We start from the raw sequence: 23,464 nt of genomic DNA, 5'->3' as shown, positions 1-23,464 counted from the left end.
ATAATGCCTTCCCTCGTTAAAACGATCATAAAGCATGACATAAAAGTATTATTTTTTAAATTTAATAACCTTAACCGTATTGTAGACTTCGTATGTTTATTATTAAAGACCCGTCGATTTAAACAAAAATTTGCAATTCATATATATTTTTACAATTTTCCAACAATATCAGATGTTATTTTTTGCATCTTAAAACGAGGTACTAACATGCCAAGGTTTATCTCAAGTCTCAACAATTTTCCAAACGGTAGCTACAGATTTGATCCTAATTACTAGTAGAAGTAACGGCCATTTCACAGAAGCAGATCGGAATCGGTTATGACGTAGAAGTAAACATTCTAATCGTAATCATGTTCATTGACCATAACGACGATGAAAGCACATAATTTAATGACGTTTCGACTTCATATAATGAAGTAAATAAAACCACATAATATAAGATTACAAGCACATAATATAATGACACAAACACATCATATAAAGATGTTTGCACATAATATAAAGGAAACTGCACACCATATAATGATATGTACACATCATATAAGTATATTTGCACAGCATATAAGTATATTTGCACATCATATAAGTATATTTGCACAGCATATAAGTATATTTGCACATCATATAAGGATCTTTCAACATAATATAAGTATATTTTCACATCATATAAGAATGTTTGCACATCATATAAGAACATTTGCACATCATATAAGTATATTTGCACATCACATAAGTATGTTTGCACATCATATAATGATGTTTGAACATCATATAATGATGTTTGCACATCATATAATGATGTTTGTACATCATATAATGATGTTTGTACATCATATAAGGATATTTGCACATCATATAAAGGTGTTTGCACATCATATGATGACAAGTGCACATCATATAAAGGTAAATGCACATCAAATAAAGGTAAATGCACAACATATAATGAAAAATGGGCATAATAAGACAGTGTTGGCGTTCCATAGCGTTGGATTAAAACCGCATTTTTATACTTGTGCATGTAAAAATTATTTCGTGGTGGAGGGGTCTAAATAGCACGAACAACATTTTCCAAAAGACAAAAAAAAAAGGAAAAAAAGTATATTCTAACAAAACGCATTTGACTAACACGTCGAACAATCGATGTGTTTAAACCTAGCTGACTGCCATTGACGATTGCCAAATAAATTGATCACAAGTTGTAACAAAATGGATCTTTATATTAATTTAATACCAAACAGAAAACAATAAAATAGCGGGAAGGATGGTATACCACAAACATGAGGTGCAAAAATTTGTACACCATATCCGGTTTCGACAATTAATTTCTCTTCAGTGATGTTAGGGATCGAAACGGTATTCGGAAGGCCATATAATTTACCTCAATTTAGGATAGACTCTCAAAAAGAAAATGATATATAGAAGTTTTACCATGAATCATGTGTTTATATTTAATTGTTCATTAATGAGAATAACTACTTTAAGTTCAACATACTAACAAACCCTTTCCTTTACATAGCTAGCCCTTTTCTTGTCCTATATATTTTGTCGTTACCCCCTATCAATAACAAATTGTATCATTAAACCTAATTTGAATTATCCAGAACTACTACAACAAATTCAATCAACGTAACCGATATTTTCCGATTCCATGCACAAAATATTTATAGAAATAAGAATAATTGTCTTCTCTCTATTAGTTTTCACAGAGACAGTATCGAGTGGAATTATATATCAAGGTATCTATCTCAAATTCTTAACATATTTTTACACATATCCGTTGTTCTTTGATAAAGTTGTGCACTTTCGAAATCAAAACGAATTTGCATGTGAAAAACAATACATATGTTTACTTCTTTTTGGAGGCCTAAACATGTGTTTAATTCTTTTTGGAGGCCTCTTTGGTCGAGTGGTCTTAGTTAATCATCTTCCGTGTTTACTAACCTGTGAGATCTTTGAGGCTTGTGATTTCGTACCACAATCAATTTGTAAAGATTTTAAATTCCCCTAGCAGGTCTTCCTGGTTAGCCCTTGTCTTATATATGAATAAAAAGATGTGGTATGATTGCTAACTAGACAACCCACCACAAGAGATAGAATGACACAGAAATTAACTAATATAGGTCACTGTACAGATTTCAACAATGAGTAAAACCATACAGCATAATCAGCTGTAAAAGTCCCCGAAATAAAAAAATGTAAAACAAATGTAAAACAATTCAAACGGGAAAACTAACGGACTGAATTATGTCAGAAATTATGAACGAAAAAACCAAAATGATAAACAGCAACAATTACAGGCTCCTGACTTGGGACAGAATGTAGCAGGGTTAAACTAGTTTGAAGGTGCCAACCCTCATCTAACCTGGGACAATGGTGATACAGTACAACATGTGAAAAAACGATAATAATAAATTGAATCGGTCTTAACTCATCATAAAGATACTAACTTCGGAAGAAATATATTACAAAAACACAAAGTGGACGTGACAGGGTACTTATACATCCCCACAATAAAAACACACAGATCTGAGAATACTCACAGTTACTGACAACTAGTTTAAAGCAAATAACAACTTATAACACAAATATGCATCTTGGACTAAAATATCAACCAGTACAAATCAAACATCCAGTGGATTTAGTGTAAAGACGTCATAAACAGTCAGTGAAAACATGACCTTGTGCTATGCTAAGATAAGGTATTGACAGATTGTAGAGCAATGAATGTAAATGGTTATTATGACCACAAAAAAAATAGTTAGTTTGATTTGATAACAAAATCAGTACTGATATCAATAAAACATTATTAAAAGATCTAACAAAGTATATAGTGTTTAATTGGTAACATTTATGGATAAGTTTATTTAAAGTTTACCCGGATAGTATCTTAATTTCCGGGCTCGGTAAACAACATCTGCTTAAAAGGTTAGGTTGTGCTATCATGTTTAAAAAAAAGTTTTCAAAAGTTACTACCAAACTTCCAAACCAAATCCATCTTTATATATATGGAAGAATTAAGCAAAGGTCTATTTGTCTGTTATCATATCTAAATGATTCATGAGTAAAGCATTAATGAATCGTCTTGTCTTAGAAAAAAAAGGAATCATAATCTGGAAATCGGTAAGTGTTTCCGGTTTTTTATTCACCCTTGATTTTTTCATGACGTTAGCTACACGAAATTTCTCTCTGGTAAATACTGTGCTACGCTTTGTTTAAGAGCACAAGAATTCCTCCCGATGTTAAAGGGTTTTGTATCGTTAAATCTTTAGTCTTCCATCGCTATTCTTTTATTATTTTTACATCGCGATGACCTTTAGTTCATTTCGATGTATTGCTATCGCATAGATTTCCATTATGTAAATTAGTTTTAGGTTTTTAACTGATCTTTAAACATGATAAATACGCGCACATAAACGAGTGCAAAATAATATTCCTTATCGTTTGATATAAATGAATACTGATTAAAAAACATTTTTGTTTACAACATAAATTAATGATATGAAAATGTTTTGTAGTTAGATGTATATATATAAGTAAAAAAAATCATTGATAATTTCAATGCACACGTACCGAAAAATTGGGCTAAAGCATGCGGAAGAATATCTCAAAGAACGTTTTGCGACAATACCGACAAGGACCGGTAACTCTGTAATTGTTTTTGTGGGGAAAATATGAATGCCTTCTCGTATCCAATCTTTTAGGAAAATCGAATGTTTACAGAAAAGTGTCCACCATGCACTTGCATTGCACTATTATTAGAATAGTAGAATATAATGATATATTCAAATAGATTTTTTTTCTGAGACAAGTGCTTTTGACCATCCTCAAGAACTTATATTCACCCGATGTTCAGTAATTCAGTACTTTGATTAATCTATCCACGGTATCGTCTGTTAAGCTTTATAACTTATAATTACTTATTGCCTTAATAACTTTGTCATGTACATGTATGTATGGCCTTATATGAGACAGGATATTGACAAATTTGACATTTATGACCGAAATTGCGATTCCGACATCAAACTCAAACTTTTGAATTCGTTTAAAAGTATATAACTATGAATTAAAAAAAGGTATATATACTTCCAGATATGAATATAACCACCGTTTTTTTTTTCAGTTTGGTTCAAGTATTCGTCTTTAATGTTCAAAGGATAAGCAGTACTTATTATTTTATTCAATAGTCTAGTATTCTTTTAAATTTAGGCTAATCTTACAAAAACAAGTTGATTTAGTTTTTCCGCCAGGGTTTAAGGATATGAACATTAGGGCAACTATTTGACAAGTGTCATGTTTTAACTAATGGGAGACTTAAATTGAATGTCAACTTCAGTAATGTAAAATATGAGGACAACGAGCTTTTCTGAATATATGTACCGTGTTATTACCCAGAACAGTATATTATAATATTGTACGAGCTTAAGGGTGACATATAATATCCATTAAAAAACAATTGTCCAGAGTACAATTGAAGCAGGTCTTTCCATACCAATTTTCTAAATTATTGATTAGAAGCTACTTCCAGTTTACTCAAAGTCACTATTGACGCCCAAGCATATGTATCTTCATACTGATTCAATAAATAAATGTTATTTTTTTATATATTTTGCCTGACATAAAGAGAGATAATTGTCAATTTCCGCTTTAAAAATGTCACTTCCGGTCTCACATGATCGTTTATTTACACTGATTCCCAAAATATATGGTTTCTATATACTTTTGCCTGTAATATGGGAGATATTAGGTACTTCCGGTTTAGTTAAATTCACTTCCGGTCTCGAATTATAGGTTTATGTATTATTTTAATTTTAGTTTCTTGTGTACAATTTGGAAATTAGTATGGCGTTCATTATCACTGAACTAGTATATATTTGTTTAGGGGCCAGTTAAAGGACGCCTCCGGGTGCGGGAATTTCTCGCTACATTGAAGACCTGTTGGTGACCTTCTGCTGTTGTTTTTTATTTGGTCGGGTTGTTGTCTCTTTGACACATTCCCCATTTCCATTCTCAATTTTATTATGTGTGCATATTTAAAAATAAATTAGTTTCTAGGTACTTTACCATGCAATAAGTGCAAAAAAAGCTACTTTCAGTTTACTCAAAGTCCCTTCCGGTTGATATTTTTTAAGGTCACATGTCAACCAACAGTTTGCAAAAGACCCTACGGCTTTATCATGTACCAAGTTGGCGTAATAATCAATTAACCTTAAATTTAATCTTTTCAGGTCCAATTACTCTTATAAGATGTCATTGGATTGTTTCAGACCAAATGTATCAGATCTAAGTCACAATAAGGCTAACATTTTGCACAACTTCTTTTATATATATATATATATCTTTAAAAGTGACAGAGGAGATCAAGGAAAAAGAAAAAGTCAAAATTTAAAATTTGACCTTGACTATTGACCTTGATCTAGTTTTCAACGTTTCTAACAAAGGATCTCAAACAAATTACCATAGGTCTCTATCACTTATTGTTTACAAGTTACAAATGCTTATCACTTATTTCAAATGCATTAGGGGAAATAAGTCTCAGATAGAGTCTTCGTATCGCTTCCGTCAAAACTAGAGAAAAAAAATCCTGAGGATATAGCGAGCAATTTGGTAAAACAAATTTGTCGGTTTTTTTTTTACTGTTATGGTGGGAGATCGTATCACAAAGAAAACAGAGTTCGGGTAGATAACTCTTACAATAAAAAGTCTTCGACTAAACAGGGTCAGTCTCAAAAGCGCAATAACTGTTCGATATCATATGTAAAAAATCTAAGCGACATCTTGCGAAACCACAAAACAGGACACGTTACAAATTTGGCGGAAGAAAAAAAAATCAATCAGAACAAATACAAAATATCTTTCCACAGAATAGTGGAAAGACCGAATAAGAGACAATCTTTCCTAACTGGTTCTTCAGCAAGGATTTAATCATATAGAAGAGAAACTGTGTCTGTTGTTTCGCATGTCTGTACTATGTATACACAACTCCTTCTCCATAAAATTTCACATAGTGTTCTTCTAGGGGGTTAACGCAGCATTACATAAACTTCACAAAATCGTACAAAGGGTTGCATAAAATCCCGAATTTGTAAGCTTTGTTCTATAATGAAACGATATCGTTAAATTGCATAGGACTCATTACGCACCAGTCATTCAGTACGGTGCCCATTAGGTACATATTTACATGGTCAGATTTAAGTTATATTAGATTTGTGTGTGATTACCCGAATAACTAAGACACTAGACTGTTGTTGAATGTTGAATCATCTATATTTAACTGTTCAGAAGCTGTATTTGTAAGTGTTGATTGCTGTTTGAACATTTATAATTTTATTTTAGTTGGTGATATTGTCTTCTTGTTCTGTTATGGTGTTGCGTTGATAGCTGCTTCATGCTGTAGTACTTTATGATACAAGTAAAAATTTCCGTTTTTGGTAACTGATCATGTGATCTGCTGTTTTGATGGACTGATCATATTTGCACCAATTATCTTTTAATGAAAATTTCCTGATATGAATCTCATGCACTAATTGTGCTTCAACATTTGGTCATACAAAAGCTTGGTATATCATGATCTTACTAGAGCTTTGAGCGAAAAGATCTTGCTATAGCTTGTACGCTATGTAATTACTACAGTTTGGTGTGCCATGGTGTTACTATAGCTTGGGTATGCCACTGTCTTCCTAAAGTTTGTTTAGTCTTGGTATTACTATAGCTAAGTGGATCAAGGTCTTTCTATAGCTTGATATGTAATGGTTTTACTTTAGCTTGGTATGCAAAGGTCTTACTATAGTTTGGTATGCTATAGCCGTACTATATATTGGTTTGCAAAGGTCTTACGGTGCCATGGTCTAACTGTGACACGATTTAGCTATAGCTCTGTGTTTAATAGTCTTTCTATGTCATGGTCTAACTATAGATTTGTGTGCCATTGTCTAACTTTAGCTGGATGTGCAATGTTCTTTCAGTGTCATGGTCTTACTATAGATTTGTATACAATAGTTGTACTACATATTGGTCTTCAATGGTCTTACTATAGCTTGCATTGGTGTGCAATGATCTTACTGTGCCCGGGGCCTCGGTGGCCGAGTGGTCTAAGAAGTTACTACTGTAATCACTAGACAGTCAACACTGAGGTTGTGAGTTTGAACCCTCCTCGTGCGGGTGCACTCGACTCCAGTCTTAATTGACTAGGTATGTCAGTTTTCCTATCGAAGGTCGGTGGTTTTCGACGGGCACTCCGGCTTCCACCACCAATAAAAACTGGCCGCCACGAAATAGCCCAAATGCGGTGCCTAACAGTGGCAGTAAAACACAACAAATCAATCAATCTTACTGTGCAATGGTATACGTTTAACTTGTTGTCTTTCTGTATCATGGTCTAACTAAATCTTGGTGTGCAATGGTCTTTATGTGCCATTGTCTAATTATATATTTTTTTCATGTGCTTGTATATATAATATATAGCTTGGTGTGCACTGGTCTTTCTATGTCATGGTCTAACTACTATAGTATATCTTGGTGTGCAATTGTCTTTCTGCACATGGTCTAACTGTCATAGCTGGATGTGCAACGGTCTCTCTGTGCCATGGTCTTACTATAGATTGGTATGCAATAGTCTTCCTGTATCTTAGTATAACTTTAGCTTGGTATGTAATGGTCTTTCTGTGCCATAGTCTAACTATAGATTGGTAAACAAATTGCCATGATATATGTTAGTATGCAATGATCTTACTACAGCTTGGTGTGCTAAGGTTTAATTTAGCTTGGTTTGCAATGGTCTTTCTGTGTCATGGTCTAAGTATAGCTTGGTGTGCAATGGTCTTTCTGTGCAATGGTCGACCTATATTAGATTAGTTTGCAATAGTCCTTCTGTGCCATGGTCTAAGTTTAAATTGGTTTGCAATAGTCTTCCTGTGCCTTAGTCTAACTTTAGCTTGATATGCAATGGTGTTGCTGTGCCATGGTCTAACTATCATAGATTGGTGTGCAATGATCTTACTGTGCCATCTCCCTTTTCAAAAGTGCTTTGGTGAATGCTATTGCCCAATTGTCTAGTACCAGACCTTCTTCGTATATTTTTTTCATACTAGTATATCATTGTAATGCACATTCCGTAATAACTATGTTTTTGGTGCTCTCTGTGTCATTGATTTTGGATGATTTACATTGCTTTAAAGTTTTTTCTGATTTGATAAGGTTAAGGCAATGTTTTTTATCGACTGAAATACAAAAAAGATTTAAATTCAAATGATTATCAAATTGATATTTTATGTAAATACGTTTCATTTTTCATGTCAAATATGAGAACCTATATTTAGGAGCATCATTAATAAACTATTGACTAAATAATGACTAACAACATTAATTGACATTGTAAACATGTCAATACATATTCATACAACTTCTGTCCAACACTAGTGGTATAGATATATAATTATTGTTTATGGTTAAAAATAACTCATAAAGATGATTAAGATGTATGCATTTAAACAACATACACAAAAAATTCTATTTATTAGTTAATTCTAACTTAAACTCGCCAGCTATTTTAAATCGTACTTGCCCAAGGCTAGAATGTATTGATTGCTGCATTTTATACTGTTAATGGTTGTTGTATTCTGTGGGTTTTTCGGTGGGGTAGATATTATTTATTTATTCTATGAAGCCATGTATGACATGGGGTATTTGGGTGGAAACTCTCACTAGGAAAACATTTAAACAATTTTTTAATCTATGTATTTTTGTTATCTTCAGATCTCACCTGTGAAAGTGACAATGGAATATATACAACTGCTCATATTAGGATATTTAATAACAGTTTGCTCTTCTGCACGTTTTGGCACACAAAAACATTCAAATAGAAATGAAAATAATGCTTCATTTAGTGCTAGTTCAAATAGACCAAATCAAATATATAGAAGCGAAAGATCAAATGTGCCAAGACAAATTTCTGGGAATGTTGGTTCAAATATACCACAAAGAATAGTTATTGGTTCAAAACCGGGAATGAAGAGTTTTTCTTTCAAATCTGCAACTAAAAATGGAGCAAATTTTCAGTCGCAAATGTCACATAAAAACAATATACCATCACAGCCAAACGAAGTTAATCAACAACCTCAGCCTAGGCAGAAGAAACCATCACATTCTAACAGTATGAATCAAAACCAACAGCCACGGCCCAGGCAGACGAAAACATCACATTCTAACAGTATGAATCAAAACCAACAACCACGACCAAGGCAGACGAAACAACCACAGCCTAACAGTATGAATCAAAATCAAAATCCGAGGCCAAGGCAGGCGGAATTATCCCATACTAAAAGTATCAACCAAAATCAAAAACAGAGTCCGTCGCAAACGGAACCTTCACATTCTAACAGAATAAACCAAAATCAAAAACCAAAGCCCAGGAAGACGGTACCATCACATTCTTTTAGTATGAACCGAAATCAACAACCAAAGCATATGCAGGCGGTACCATTACATTCCTACAGTATAAATCAGCGTCAACAGCAACAAAAAAGGCGACAAACGAATCAACAGTTTCAAAGGACATCTTCGAAACCACTGCCAAATAGAAACATTCCTATGTCACGTTCTAATGTAAACCAACCACAGCCACCTTCAAATATGAACCAACCACAGCCACCTCCAAATTTCAACCAACCACGACCACCTCCAAATTTGTACCAACAACAACCTCAACCACCATTGAATGTAAAGCAACCATATTCCAAACCAAATCAACCACAACCACCACCAAATGTGTATCAACCACAACCACCACCAAATGTGAACCAACGACAGCCACAGCCCAAACCAAATGTGAATCAACGACAGCCACCACCAAATGTGAATCAGCCACAGTCCCAACAAAATCTGAATCAACGACAGCCACCACCAAATGTGAATCAACCACAGCCCCAACAAAATCTGAATCAACGACAGCCACAGCACCAACAAAATCTGAATCAACGACAGCCACAGCCCCAACAAAATCTAAATCAACGACAGCCACAGCCCCAACAAAATCTAAATCAACGACAGACACCACCAAATGGGAATAAACCACAGCCCCTACAAAATCTAAATCAACGACAGCCACCACCAAATGGGAATCAACCACAGCCCCAACAAAATCTAAATCAACGACAGCCACCTCTAAATGGGAATCAACCACATCCTCAACAAAATCTAAATCAACGACAGCCACCACCAAATGGGAATCAACCACTTAATCAAGGTTCTGATTTTCAATATCATACAGTAGTGTCTTCTAACAATCCTAACAATGCGCAAAAATTTGTGTTTACGGCTACACATTCTCAGGCGTTCCCACAAGGTAATAAGAATGCTGATATAGACAAGCGTAACACTATTACTGATACCTCGGTGATGGGAACAAGTAGAATAGATATACAAAGTAGTATTAATCATACTGGCATGGTCAGTTATAACGGTCAAACTTTTTTTAGATCAAACTCTGTGCATGCGTCAACGCAAGCGCCTAGCATAAATTCTAACATTCATAGAATAAATCCATTATCTCCTACTCCTTCGCCTAACAATAGAGAAATGAAGCTGTCCAAATTGCACAATTCAAAAAACATTTCTAAAAATCTAGTTTCAACAGCTAATAGTTTCGATAATCCCAATACCATATCAGATGCGACTTCAATCAATGCGCATAGAAAAGTAGTAATCGAACAGCTTAATAAACTGTTTGAAAATATGCCAATATTTAGTTTTAGACACAATGGTAAAAATGATGCACCAAAAGGCAAAGATAATCAACAAAAGGATATTAAGAACAATTACATAAACCTCATGAATCAGAATGTCAACCGCTTGGATAAAATTCAACAACCATTTATTCATAAATCATTTTCATCTGTTGATTTTACTACACCTTATAATAGTGAGACATATGTAGTGAATAGCAAACCGTTCAATACTTACGGTCAACAGATAAAACATGACGTGGTACACACGCCAATATATCAGCCAATTAAGCACATGGTCAATCTCAACGGTAAAGAGCTGACACAAAAGACAAATTTATTTACAGTTTCCCGGAAAGAGCCTTATAATCCCAAGAAAGGGTCATATAATAGTGGTATTGGTAGACAAATGAACGTTCTGTCAATGTTAGAAAATAGTTTGTTACATTCTGAAGGACAAAAAGGTAAAAACGATGAATTGAGGACTAAGAATCAACCAAGTTGGTTCGTTTTATCACCTCTAATAATACGTAATAACACAAACGATACGTTACAACCGAAAAACCAAACAAATTCAGAAAAACAATTGAAAATGAATACAACACAGAGCGTTCCATTAAAGCATTTTGATACTGGAAATGAAATTTCACTTCTTCATGTTGTTGTAGCAAATGTCACTGAAATTCAGGATGTGTTTTTCAACAATAATACAGATGACATTAAATTACGACTTCAAAAGTCAGATACAATCACACTCCGTGATAAATTACTAATGGATGGAGACAAAACAAATGTTTTAATAACAGGACCAATGTTAACTACAACTGACAGTTCCGTGAACATTACCAAATTTGAAAATCAAATGCCTCCGTATTTGAACAATATCAAAATAAGTGAGACTGGTAACAATTTAGCAAGAATAAACACTACTATGTTATCTTCATTAAACAAATCTGTAGCCACATTGTCGCAACAACATAATGAGTCTAATATTAGTCACCTGTCAATCTTAAACGATAGTTCATTGTTATCAAACTCTACAATGAATGACATTACCAAACTCTCACAGCGAATGAACCCATTATCAAAGGAAGATAATCTTACTACTAATCCGACTGTTCAAAGTCAAACCACAGTCAATGACTCTTTTCAACCTTTGATAACAGTAACAACAGAAACTAATAGTGTAACAAATGCTCCATCCGTTTATCAGACTATTGGTAATGTCATTCCAAAATTTGATACTTCGAAAGCAATTATATCACATGGAATATCGGATACAGCTACAGTTAAGAGTCAAGAAGTTAAATCAAGCATAATTACAGGCAATAAGAATAAGTTATCAAAGATGAATATACCAAATAGATGGAATTCAATTATCAAAGAACATAATTCTGCCGGTGTACACGCGATTAACAATGAAAATAGTACAATTCTACATTTATTAGTTGAAAATATGACAAACTATGAACCTAAATTGAAGGACCACATGAATGCTAGTCGTCTAGAAACGAATAAAGAAAATTTACCTAAAACGTTTTTTGAAATGAACCATTCAAAACCAAACTTGCTGAACTCGAGTATTGTCTTCACGAACGAAACGAGAACCGAGAATATAGCAAGCGGTATGAATACATCACAGAGGTTACAAGTAAAGATGAAAGATATATATACAACTGCTACGAAAACAAAAGCGGTTCATGCAAATATTGCAAATTTGTACAGCAACATTATGGCTAGAATAAAAAGTATTTATTCTAATGCTAAGACATTAGATGCTCATGCTAGTCATGGTGAATGGTATCCACATGACGTTAGCAGATCTTCAAATCCTGTAATTATCATACCTAATGAAGCGATGTTAACATATTTGGCTCCGGGTTTTATTAAAAGCTTTAGTACAAAAGACAGCAAGTAAAATAGACACAGGTTATTACAAGCTTATTCACAGACGTATCTAGAAATCACTATATTTGTAATTTTTTATAAAAATAAGATAATCGATTTGTTTTTTTTAATCTGTAAAAGAATGAAGGGACATTCAAATGACTTCTGATTTGTACGTTTTGCATATTTATAAATGATGGCTTCAATGTTATCAGTCTTACCTTACACAAATGAGGAATATTTTTCAGAGGTATTTTGTAAAAACATTTTTCTTCAATGTCATATAGACCACATATACAGATAATTAATGTGTGTAGGGTTATCTCTGTCAGCTTTATTTATTTCTGGTGTGTTAAAGTAGTAAACAGGTTATTTATCTTTAAAACACATCGCACGTGTAAAAAGAAATTGATACATTTAGTGAAATAGTTTGAATTCCGTTTTCAATTGAATGTTGCGAGACATCATTTTCAGTAAACATGTGTATGTCATTAATATGTGAACCATTGTATAACTAAAGAATATTTTATGTTACGACTCAAGTATTGATCGATTGAAAATGTCTCAATTACACATCATTTCGTATTTGTTTTTTATTTCCTTCTTGCGCATTTAAATTAATATTATTTTTATCCCATCGTGCCAAACTTGCAGTATAAACTTAAAGTTCTATTGTGTAAGGTGTGGATTATTACATATCATATTTGTAACTTTTGACAATCTGATGTTTTTTTACGTTATTTGTATTTGTACGTTTTGACAATCTATGACTATGTTAATATTCATACATTTGTATTTCCGTCATGTAAAATAGATCACAATGCGTTAATGTAACGACTCTATTAATTTTGTCATTACTTTAAAACATGTCTTATATGAACAAAATATTACTGCATTTTTACATGTATGTTATAATGATATTATTTTATCTTATTTCTATTTCTATTTGAGATTTTATTTTATATATAATTATATTGTTGGTATTAAAGTGTTTATATTTATATTAATTAAAATAATTTCTGATATATTGTGTACAAATGATTATATATTAAAGGCGCACTAGCTGTCAAATTCATGGTCACCGATTTGACTCAAATTCTCATATTTGATTTATAACAATGTAAAACATTTATCCAAACTATCAAAAGTCTAAAATAAACAGTTTACAGAGCATGGGGTAGATAATATATAGGTTCGTTTCGTGTGTATTTAAGTCCAGACGCCATCTAATTACCTACCGATTTGACCTCAGATGACCATATAAGCGATGTAAACATAAATAAAGATATGAATAGATTAAACCAACACGTGCAATTGGATTTTTATAGGTCTGTTTGATTTTATTTTATAGATTAAAAATAGATGTTTCTCATTGTTTTTAACCGTATAAGAATGATTTTATGTGCATCGAATTAGTAATCAAATGATTTACCATAGTTTCACTTTCACTGTTGACATTCTTTTTCTTTAAATAACCAGTACACGTACAATGCATGCGTTGTCAGTCTCTAGATAGGGGTTAAATTGAAGTTCACATGAATACGGATTTAAAGAGGTCGACTCATTCACTTGCAAGTGAATTACTAATTATCAATGTTTCTTAGCGTAATTTGACAAAATTGAACCTTTTTGGCTGCAAAAAGCGAATTTTTATTTCACTATTTCACTTTCATTATTGATTGAACAGAAAAAAATCAAACTTTAGATTTTTTATATATCTCGTAGCTAGTGTCCCTTTAATACTCCTCCACTTAACATTATTTCATTAGTCAAGTCTGTGTAAAACTTAGTGTATGCCTTCGTGCCAATCGTGCAGCTTTACAAAGAAAACGTCACTCGATGAAATATAAAGAGCAAAAAGCGAGCTTAATTTTATAATGTAAGAATGGAACAAATACAATACAAATCAAACACCTGTTTTTGTTAAAAACATGAAAAAAGCATAGCTGATTATTTTCTTCTCATGTAATAATATCACAAACATTTGCTAACACATGACAAAAATGTTATGATTGAACGTTATAACTTCAATCGTTAAGAATCATTCTGATACAATAAGTTCAGTATTAATACAATTATGTATTTAAATGGTTTAACGTAAGTTGAATGATGAGAACAAGCTGCATAGGTATGTCTATATTTACCACCTTCTTTGTGTATTACTTACTCTCTTTACGTTTATATAGGTCCTCTTTATAATGTTTGTTGCTAAAAGCAATTTGTAATGACGATTGGTAAAATTAAAAACTTTCAACCTTTGAAAAATAAATTCAAAATAATGTTCAAAAATGCCAATATCTTCTGATTACCAAACCCACTGATTTTGCTTTAAGCAGTTGATTAGCGATCATTCTTCATTTTTGTATTTGAGATCAGGTTCGCGATCATAAAGTTCCTTTTGAGCTGCTTGTTAATGCTTTGTCAACTAACAGTATCATCCTAAAACCATCATTCCCTACAGATTAACAAAATGTTTCACAAATGATATTAACCTTCTACAACTTATAGCTTAGAGTTAGATATTAAGATGATCATGTTCATTCTTTTCTGATGTCTATTCTTTATTCACAATTAATCACAAATTTTCAAGGGAATCTAGGGATTTGTTTTCAAATAATGTTTATTTTTATTTTAATTGCATATATGACCTTGAACTGATTTTTAAATTTGAAATAAAAACTCCGCCCATTTTCATGCTGAGAAGCTTCCGAGCTCACAAAGTATACTGAATAGGACAATGTTCTCAATATAATTACTTAACTTTTATGATTTCGCGCAGTTACTACTTGGGAACGATGATATACTACAATTATTCCATTGAAAACGTTATTCTTAATGTATTGTTTTGTAATTCCAGGTCCACCAAGACATTACCAAACTCCACCTTCAGGACAGGCCCCACCACAAGCCCCACCTGCAGCCCCACCTGCAAACCAACAAGTATACAAAAGACCTCCAATACCACCTCACATGATAAATCAGCCGCAAATGGTACCACAAGGACCAGTGACCGGTAATGCTCTTTCAGCAAGTAATCCGTTCCAGGTTGTTCCTGGTTCTAATCAACAAATTCCGGCAAACGCAAGGCCTGAAATAGTCCAACAACCAGTGCAGGATTTTACTGTTCAAAGTTCACTTACTAATAACGTAAATTTGTTACCCCAACTGCAACAGGCCGTTCAACCACAACAAATCTTACTTCAACCACAAGGACAACAAGCACCTGTTCAAATTAACCCGGCGCAACAAGTTGTTCAACCACAACAAACAGTAAACCAATCAGTACAACCGGCTCAAGCAAATCAAATTCAACAAGTCAATCAACCATTGTTTCCTGTTAATCAACCCATTCAATCCATTACTCAAACACAATTCTCTCCAAATAAAACCGTACAAACGATGGTTTCTACTCAGCAACAGCAACTATTTATGCAGCAGCAGCAACAACCAATTCCTATTCAAACACAACCCGTCAATCTGCAGCAACAGCAACAACCAATGCCTATTCAAACACAACCCGTCAATCTGCAGCAACAACAACAACCAATGCCTATTCAAACACAACCCGTCAATCTGCAGCAACAACAACAACTAATTCCTATTCAAACACAACCCGTCAATCTGCAGCAACAACAACAAGCAATGCCTATTCAAACACAACCCGCCAATCTTCAGCAACAACAGCCACATCAAGTGGGATTTTCGCCTGTTCCTCAATACCCGCATCAACAACAGAGATATATATATCAACCTCAATACCATCGAGGTGTCTATCAACCACCAGTCTATCAACCTCCAGTTTACTACACTAGACCTGTTACACCAAAACCCACTCCTAAACCAACTACTACAACAACTACAACAACAACACCGAAACCTCCTCCACAAACTGAAGCTCCCGAATATGAAGGAATAGAGGTTGAAGGATCAACCTATGCTCCGCCTCAAAGATATCAACCTGGGTCAACTCAGCATCAGCAACATCCCTACTATCCACCGACTAGAACACCAATGCAGGACTTTTTTATGATGTATCCTTTAATTGACTACTACTTCACGTGATAATTAACATTTGATACCTTAAAAAGTGGTAAAATGAAAGGCAATCAAAAAAAAAGATTAATGCTCAATGGGCCTTTTATCGATAAGTTGCGTATAACGCAAATATTTCGAATGGTTTGGATCTTTTCGTTTATAGAAGAGTTCTATATTTCTTGTTGAATACTTTCTACGACGTGGCTGATGGAAGTCGTCAGTTCGTAGTTTGTTTTTACAAAATAAACTACCTGCAGAAAGTATACGATAACGACAAAGTTATTGAGCGTTTTGAAAATACTACATCTAATATTTGTCAAACTGTGTATTGTTATAACGTTGGTATTTATCTAATTGTATCTAAATTGTTTGTGAATAATAAAATATAATTTGATGTTGCGTGATTGGAATTGATCTTAAAAAGGTTGAGAAAAACCTCTCTTAGCATTTGCATTGTATGTATTTCTGATATTGTTGTAATTCGTTTTGTATAGTGGTTTGACTGTCTTCATGATTCAAAATAACTGAAATGATGGTACTTTAAATGGAAAAAGTAATAGTTGGATATAAACATTAAATTGTAACTGAGATGGCCTTATGCGTATCGCAAAGTATACAGTTTTAGTTACATTAAAATGATTATAGCGTACAAAGTATTTTGCTCTTTATATCTAACTCTGGAAAGAGTCGCATGTCTTGCGTTGTCGATCTGAAAAGTTACAGAACAGCCTTATTGATAAGTTCAATTAAACAATTTAGAATTATTGAAGGCAGCTTAGGTAATACGGTGATGCGTAATGTATTTTTCTTTTTAACATTGCCATAAAAGCGCGAGGTTTGGCTAGCCACACGACCACGTTCAACTCACCATTGTTTCTGAAAATGTCAGGAAAATGACAGTTGATATGTTAAAGTTCGTTTCTGATGTGTTGCATTGTCTTTTGGTTTTCTGTTTTTTCATTGTTTTCCTCTTAAAATTCATGTGTTTCTCTCAGTTTTAGTTTGTTCCCCGGATTTGTTTTCTCTCAATTATAACTTTCGAACAGCGGTATACTACTATTGCCTTTATTTATTGAGGACTTTTCAGAAAATACAAGAATTCAATATCATCCAACTGACAGAAGAAAGACAACTCATTATATTACTTACACGACTTATTTTACAAATCTTAGGTTACAGTTGACAAGAATATTTATTGATTCAAATTAACTTATTATAATATAAAATAAAAATCAATTCAGCGCTTAATCTAATGTAAATTTACAGCTTCTTTCCAAGTTCCCAAATGGCATCGTCCTTTTGTTTCTGGTGGAAAGTTGTCTCACAGGCAATGAAACCATGTCTTCTTTTCTAAAAAGATTGAACTTTGGGTGTCATTCAAGTATAAAGATATTATATTTTATTATACCTCCGGTCAAAAGGAGGTAATATTCTGTTTATATCCATCCTACCATGAGTGTTGCGTCCGTCCATATTATTAAATGTTAATCGGATCTAAGAACTACATATCAGACTTCAGTGATTCCTGAAACTTGGCACTTAACGGCGAAGTATGACCAAACCGTATTTTTATCAACTCGTACTTTCACCAATTCAAACCCATTTTTTGTACCACTTTATGAATCATTTAGTCAGAAAAATCTTTATAGCTATTTCGTATTTTATATCTGATTTTGTCTGAGAGGTCACATATTTAGTATAAATGTATCTGGTCTACTGTAGCGATGAAAAAAATAATGCGTATTTATACCGCAGTCCCATTAGGCCACGATCGCACTACGATCTGTAAAGAAAATGCAAATTTTGATGATCGTAGCACGATCGTGTAGATCGCAGTAAGGTCTTCAAGATCGTGATGAGCTTAGCCAACTTTTAACATGTTCAAAACAATCGGGGTGTCGGTCGTGGTGAAATCAGGTCGCAGTAGAGCGCACTAAGATCGTAGTAAGATCGTAAAGGTCGCTGTACCATCGTAGCGAGAGCGTGATTCTATTCGGAGAGACTGCGCTACGATCTCACAGCTACGTTATTACGACCTCACTACGACCATCACATTCTCACTGCAACCAAACTACGCTTCCACTACAACTATACCACGCTGTTCACGACCATAGTACAATTCTAGCACGCCTTTTCCGTCCTCATCACGCTCTTCTTACGACCTGACTATGTCCATACTACGACCATCATTCTCATTGTCATTTTCACATAAAATATATTAAATCTCTCCAGGTTTTGTTTGTTTGTAGGTAATAAGGACTTCTTGTTTATTTCCTCTAACGACTCAACCAAGCGTTAGTTTTCCCGTTTGAATGGTTTTACACTAGTAATTATTGGGCCCTTTATAGCTTGCTGTTCGGTGTGAGCCAAGGCTCCGTGTTGAAAGTCGTACCTTAGCCTATAATAGTTTACTTTTATTAATTGTTACTTGGATGGAGAGTTGTCTCATTGGCACTCATACCACATCTTCCTATATCTATTGAAATCTATTGACAAATCTGTGTCATCTCTGCTATCGTTCACTGAAATATCGTCATTTGAGCTTCATGGACCAGCAATAGGTTGTAATTTAGGTAGGATTGCTCGGTCTGACATCTCTGCTTGATTCGGTTTCATTACTATCAGAGCTCCCTCTACCTTTACATCAACTCCTTCCACTACGCCCACGTGCTCTAGTAGATTTTGGTGTTATGACTGTATTGTTTCCGAAAAATCTACGTATTAATCAGAAATAGAAGGAAATGGAACTGTTTTGATATGGAACACGATACTGACGTTATTGCTGAGAACGTAGTATAATCGTGGTATGAACGTAGTATAATCGTAGTAAGAACGTGCTATAATCGCAGTAGAAGCGTGGTAAGATCGTGTTGCAATCGGATAACTTGTTGTATGATCGTAGTGAGAACGTGATGAGCGTAGAAAGATCTTGATAAGCGTAGTGAGGTCGCAGAAAAAGCGCGGTGAGAACGTGGTATAATCGCAGCCGTAGCGTTGTAGAAGCGTAATGAGGACGTAGTAGTATCGTGAAAGCAACGAAAATTTACATTTTCATGCCGCTCACACCGCGACCTCACCACGATCTGAATTTATTTTAGATCGCGGTGAGCCTGAGGCTTAACAAATATGTCTGTTTAGAATGAAGCTTAAATATCTTGCATTGTAAAGTAAAACATGCTTGTGTTGTTAGTAAATGAGGACATATACCACTTCATCTCAGTTTGAAATCTACATAGAATTTGAGAAACATAATATTTTGACAATTGTTTTCCGTTTGAATAAGATTTTTTGTTTGTGCATCTCGAAAGTTTTCAACGACCTTTTTTATATCATAAAGCTACCATGCACATTAATCAAATTCAGATACCTATTCATATAAAAATGATTAGGTATCCATTATATTTGTGGGAGGTACCGGTATTGAAATTATTTTTACAACAAGCTCAACGATAATCCTTATTAACTAATGTGCCTATATTTAAATTTAGAAGGAATTTTCCTATAACAATTCTACTATTTAAGCTTTTGGTCTGAATGTATATAGGCTCATACGACTACACATACAGCAAAAGCTCTAAATTGATAAGTAGATTTGAGCATTCCCACTTAAGTGAAATCCAGGAAAATGCTTCTGACTAACAAAATTTATGATATGAAGTTTTTATTCACATCTGTTTTCATGTTAAACTATGCCTGTTGGTACTTTGTGAACACGCCGGTTAGCGTACATGTATGACGCATAGTTATTATAAAGGTCATTTGGAATTGATTTAATTTCCAATCCAAATTATTATCCACTACCTTACCTGAAAAAATTTAAAGTTCTATCAAACATCTCGATTTTTTAAAAACTATTTTTGCGTTGAAAGTCTGAGAAATTATAAACCAAATACTAATTCACTGTTAATTATTCTAAGCATATTCAATATGACAGGTATTCTGAATCTTTTCCTTACAACATAAGTGTTGTGAGAGTGAGTTGATATCAAACGGGCAATCAACAATATCTAGCCGAAAACAAACAACAATACTACAAAATGAATCACAAACATACAATCAGGTATACAGAAAAAGCTAAACAGAAAATTATTAATTGTACAAAACACGAAACTACCAAGACTGATAGCTTCGTTGATATATCATATTCATCAAAATTGTATTATAATGATAGTTAAAATTACATTATCCGTCTTTAAACTGAATAACTTCTTCAGTCAAGTTATGAGGTATATTGGTTGAAAGTAACAAATGATAAATCTTGTATTGGTTGATTGTTACTTTGTCTCGATGTGTAAATTTGCTGGCAACATTTTTCGTTCTTCTAAAGTTACCATAGGTTTATTTGCTGCCATCTCATTGTTCGATTCTCGCCAGTGGATATTAGTCTCAAATGTAGTGATTCATACACGACAGCATTCCCCGTCGACTCACCTTTTCTTATTGTATTTATTAACTATCGATAGCACATGGGTTTGTTGCTATATTGGGAACATGTGTTTATGTTTACAATCTATTCAAATTATTTTAGCATAACAATAAGTCACATTAACAAAGTTAAGAGTTTAAAGTTCTTTGTATGATAGCACGGACTGGTCATTCGCGGTAAAAGTTAACATTGAAAATACATTTTCATAGCTTGACCATTCGAAGCTCCGTCTTAGTGCAGTGAAGTACCCTTGTGTGCTGGCAAAGTGATATGAGGACAGTCGAATTATTTGATAATAAAACTTTGCTGCACTCGTCTAGGCGAGCTGTTTCCCTTAGATATGTGTTTGAGTTTTTGTTCATAAATACTTTATTTGCGTTTGAGGGCACGAATAAGATAATAATTGTTTTCATATTTAAGCGATGCAATATCCGTGTTTATAGATTTAAGAAGATGTGGTATGAGTGCCAATCAGACAACTCTCCATCCAAGTCATAATTTGTAAAATTAAACCATTATAGGTCGAAATACGGTCTTCAATTGTTCATATCAGATAGGTATGTAGTAGCAACACACTCGACATTCTATTGATAGATTAAATCAAACGAAGTCAATTTTGTTTACCAGATTTTAGACATTGTTTACAAGAAGGGTGACTTTTTTAGGAAATATTTATCTAAACCTAGTGTTACTGTCATATCAAATTTACATCTCACAAATTAGTCATTTATTACAGATCTACTGTCTGAAAGACCATTACATTGTTTTAATAACATCGGATTGGCAAAGCTCGCATTGAAACCCTTAATTGGTCTGAAGTTAGACAAAAAGCGAAAAGATTCAACAAAATCGATCAAATATACGAGATCGAAACATTAAAATTAACTTGAAAAAAGAAATTGTAAAGATCACTGACCATCACTAACTAGTGTTAAGACTAATTTATATATTAGAACTACTCGCTTGTCACACCCTTATCCGTGGAGTGTGGAAATTTACCGTATTCAGTTACCCTTAAAGGAAAATAAAGCAAACAGTTTATTTCAAATTTGTTGAGTAAGGTTAAATATGTGATAGGTTTACAGAAGTATGATAGAGAGATGCTAGGGGACGTAGAATAAGCGGTGGCAAAAATTTATATTTACCCTATAAACAAAAGTTTGTTTTTGTTGGACTGTTAGTTCATGAGGAAATCATATCAACTCAGTAATCAATGTTTTAGTACTGGCATGATTTAAAAAAAAAATAGTAAATTCTTCGTAGATAGATTAATAAATTCAAATGAAAAAAGGTAAACACAACAATACTGAACTCCGAGGAAATTTCAAAAAGTAAAGTCCCTAATCAAATGGCAAAATCAAACGCCATTGTATATTTTCAAAATGTTATAAGCAAATTATCTAAATATAAGCATCTCCAAGGTTTCAACTAAGGTTTCAACTTTTCAGGAAAAATCGTCCTCGGATGAATTTTGTTATCTTCTATATACCTTTTAATCATTAAACTCTTCTACGGTTTTGGTCTTATAAATTCTTTGCTTTCATAGTTTTGGGTTTCAGCTTTCTAATGAAGGTAAATCCAAAAAAGGTGTTTTCGGATGCACCAAAGTAATTAAGTGTTATTTTCATTTTCTTATTTGATTAACAGCAAAAAACCTTTCAGGTAAACTATTGGTTTTTAGAAAGAATAATAAAGAAGAACATTTGGTATTTTATGTCTTTATGCTTTATTATTTACTCGACCAATTGCTTATGATGTCAATGTTTTCATTTTAAACGCTTTATTTTTTATTGCAGAACACTTTTGTTTTTTTTCAAAAAGAAACCGACGCTTTCGAAGGACTGGTAGATGCTAATATTTAGACGGTTTGCTTATTACTTTTTTTGAGAATATACAAATACAGAGACAAATTAATATTATTAACTTATTGTTACAAACTGAATTGTTGTTTTTATGAAATAATTGTCTTAAATCTAGCCATTTACGCCACAGATATAGTGTAATAACTGTAAATACCACACATGTCATTTGTTAACATAGAATACCAATTTTCTGTAAAACAATCTTCGTGTTCCATAGGCTATTATATGTAGTATTGTTTTTACCAACATTAGCACTGAAATGTGTTATTTTCACAATAAAGATAGGTAAACATGGATGAACAAGTGTAATTTATTAAAGGAAATAACTTTATATGAATTTGAAAAATGAAATTAAGGTAAGTTTAAAAAAATCATTTGTTTTGTAATTTATTTTAAGAGGGGTGTTTTTACATTGATTAAATTAGAAAATGAAACAGTTAAACAAACAAAGGAGGGACGGAAGATACCAAAGGGACAGTCAAACTCATAAATCTAAAACAAACTGACAACGCCATGGCTAAAAATGAAAAAGACAC

At 33.3% G+C, this 23,464-nt stretch overlaps 1 protein-coding gene across 1 annotated transcript; it reads left to right on the top strand.

Moving 5' to 3' along the window:
- Positions 1-8,741: 8,741 nt before the first annotated feature.
- Positions 8,742-17,035, top strand: LOC139513326 (transcription factor SPT20 homolog). The gene is made up of 2 exons (XM_071301716.1): positions 8,742-10,240; positions 15,463-17,035. Exons 1-2 carry the CDS (start codon positions 8,773-8,775, stop codon positions 16,665-16,667), a joined length of 2,673 nt encoding a protein of 890 aa, XP_071157817.1. The 5' UTR covers positions 8,742-8,772; the 3' UTR covers positions 16,668-17,035.
- The last annotated feature ends 6,429 nt before the right edge of the window (positions 17,036-23,464 follow it).

This window comes from Mytilus edulis, chromosome 2 (genome assembly GCF_963676685.1).
Source record: "Mytilus edulis chromosome 2, xbMytEdul2.2, whole genome shotgun sequence".
NCBI lineage: Eukaryota > Metazoa > Mollusca > Bivalvia > Mytilida > Mytilidae > Mytilus > Mytilus edulis.
Note: the sequence above shows the minus strand (reverse complement) of the source record. Positions and strands in the feature narration are given on the sequence as shown.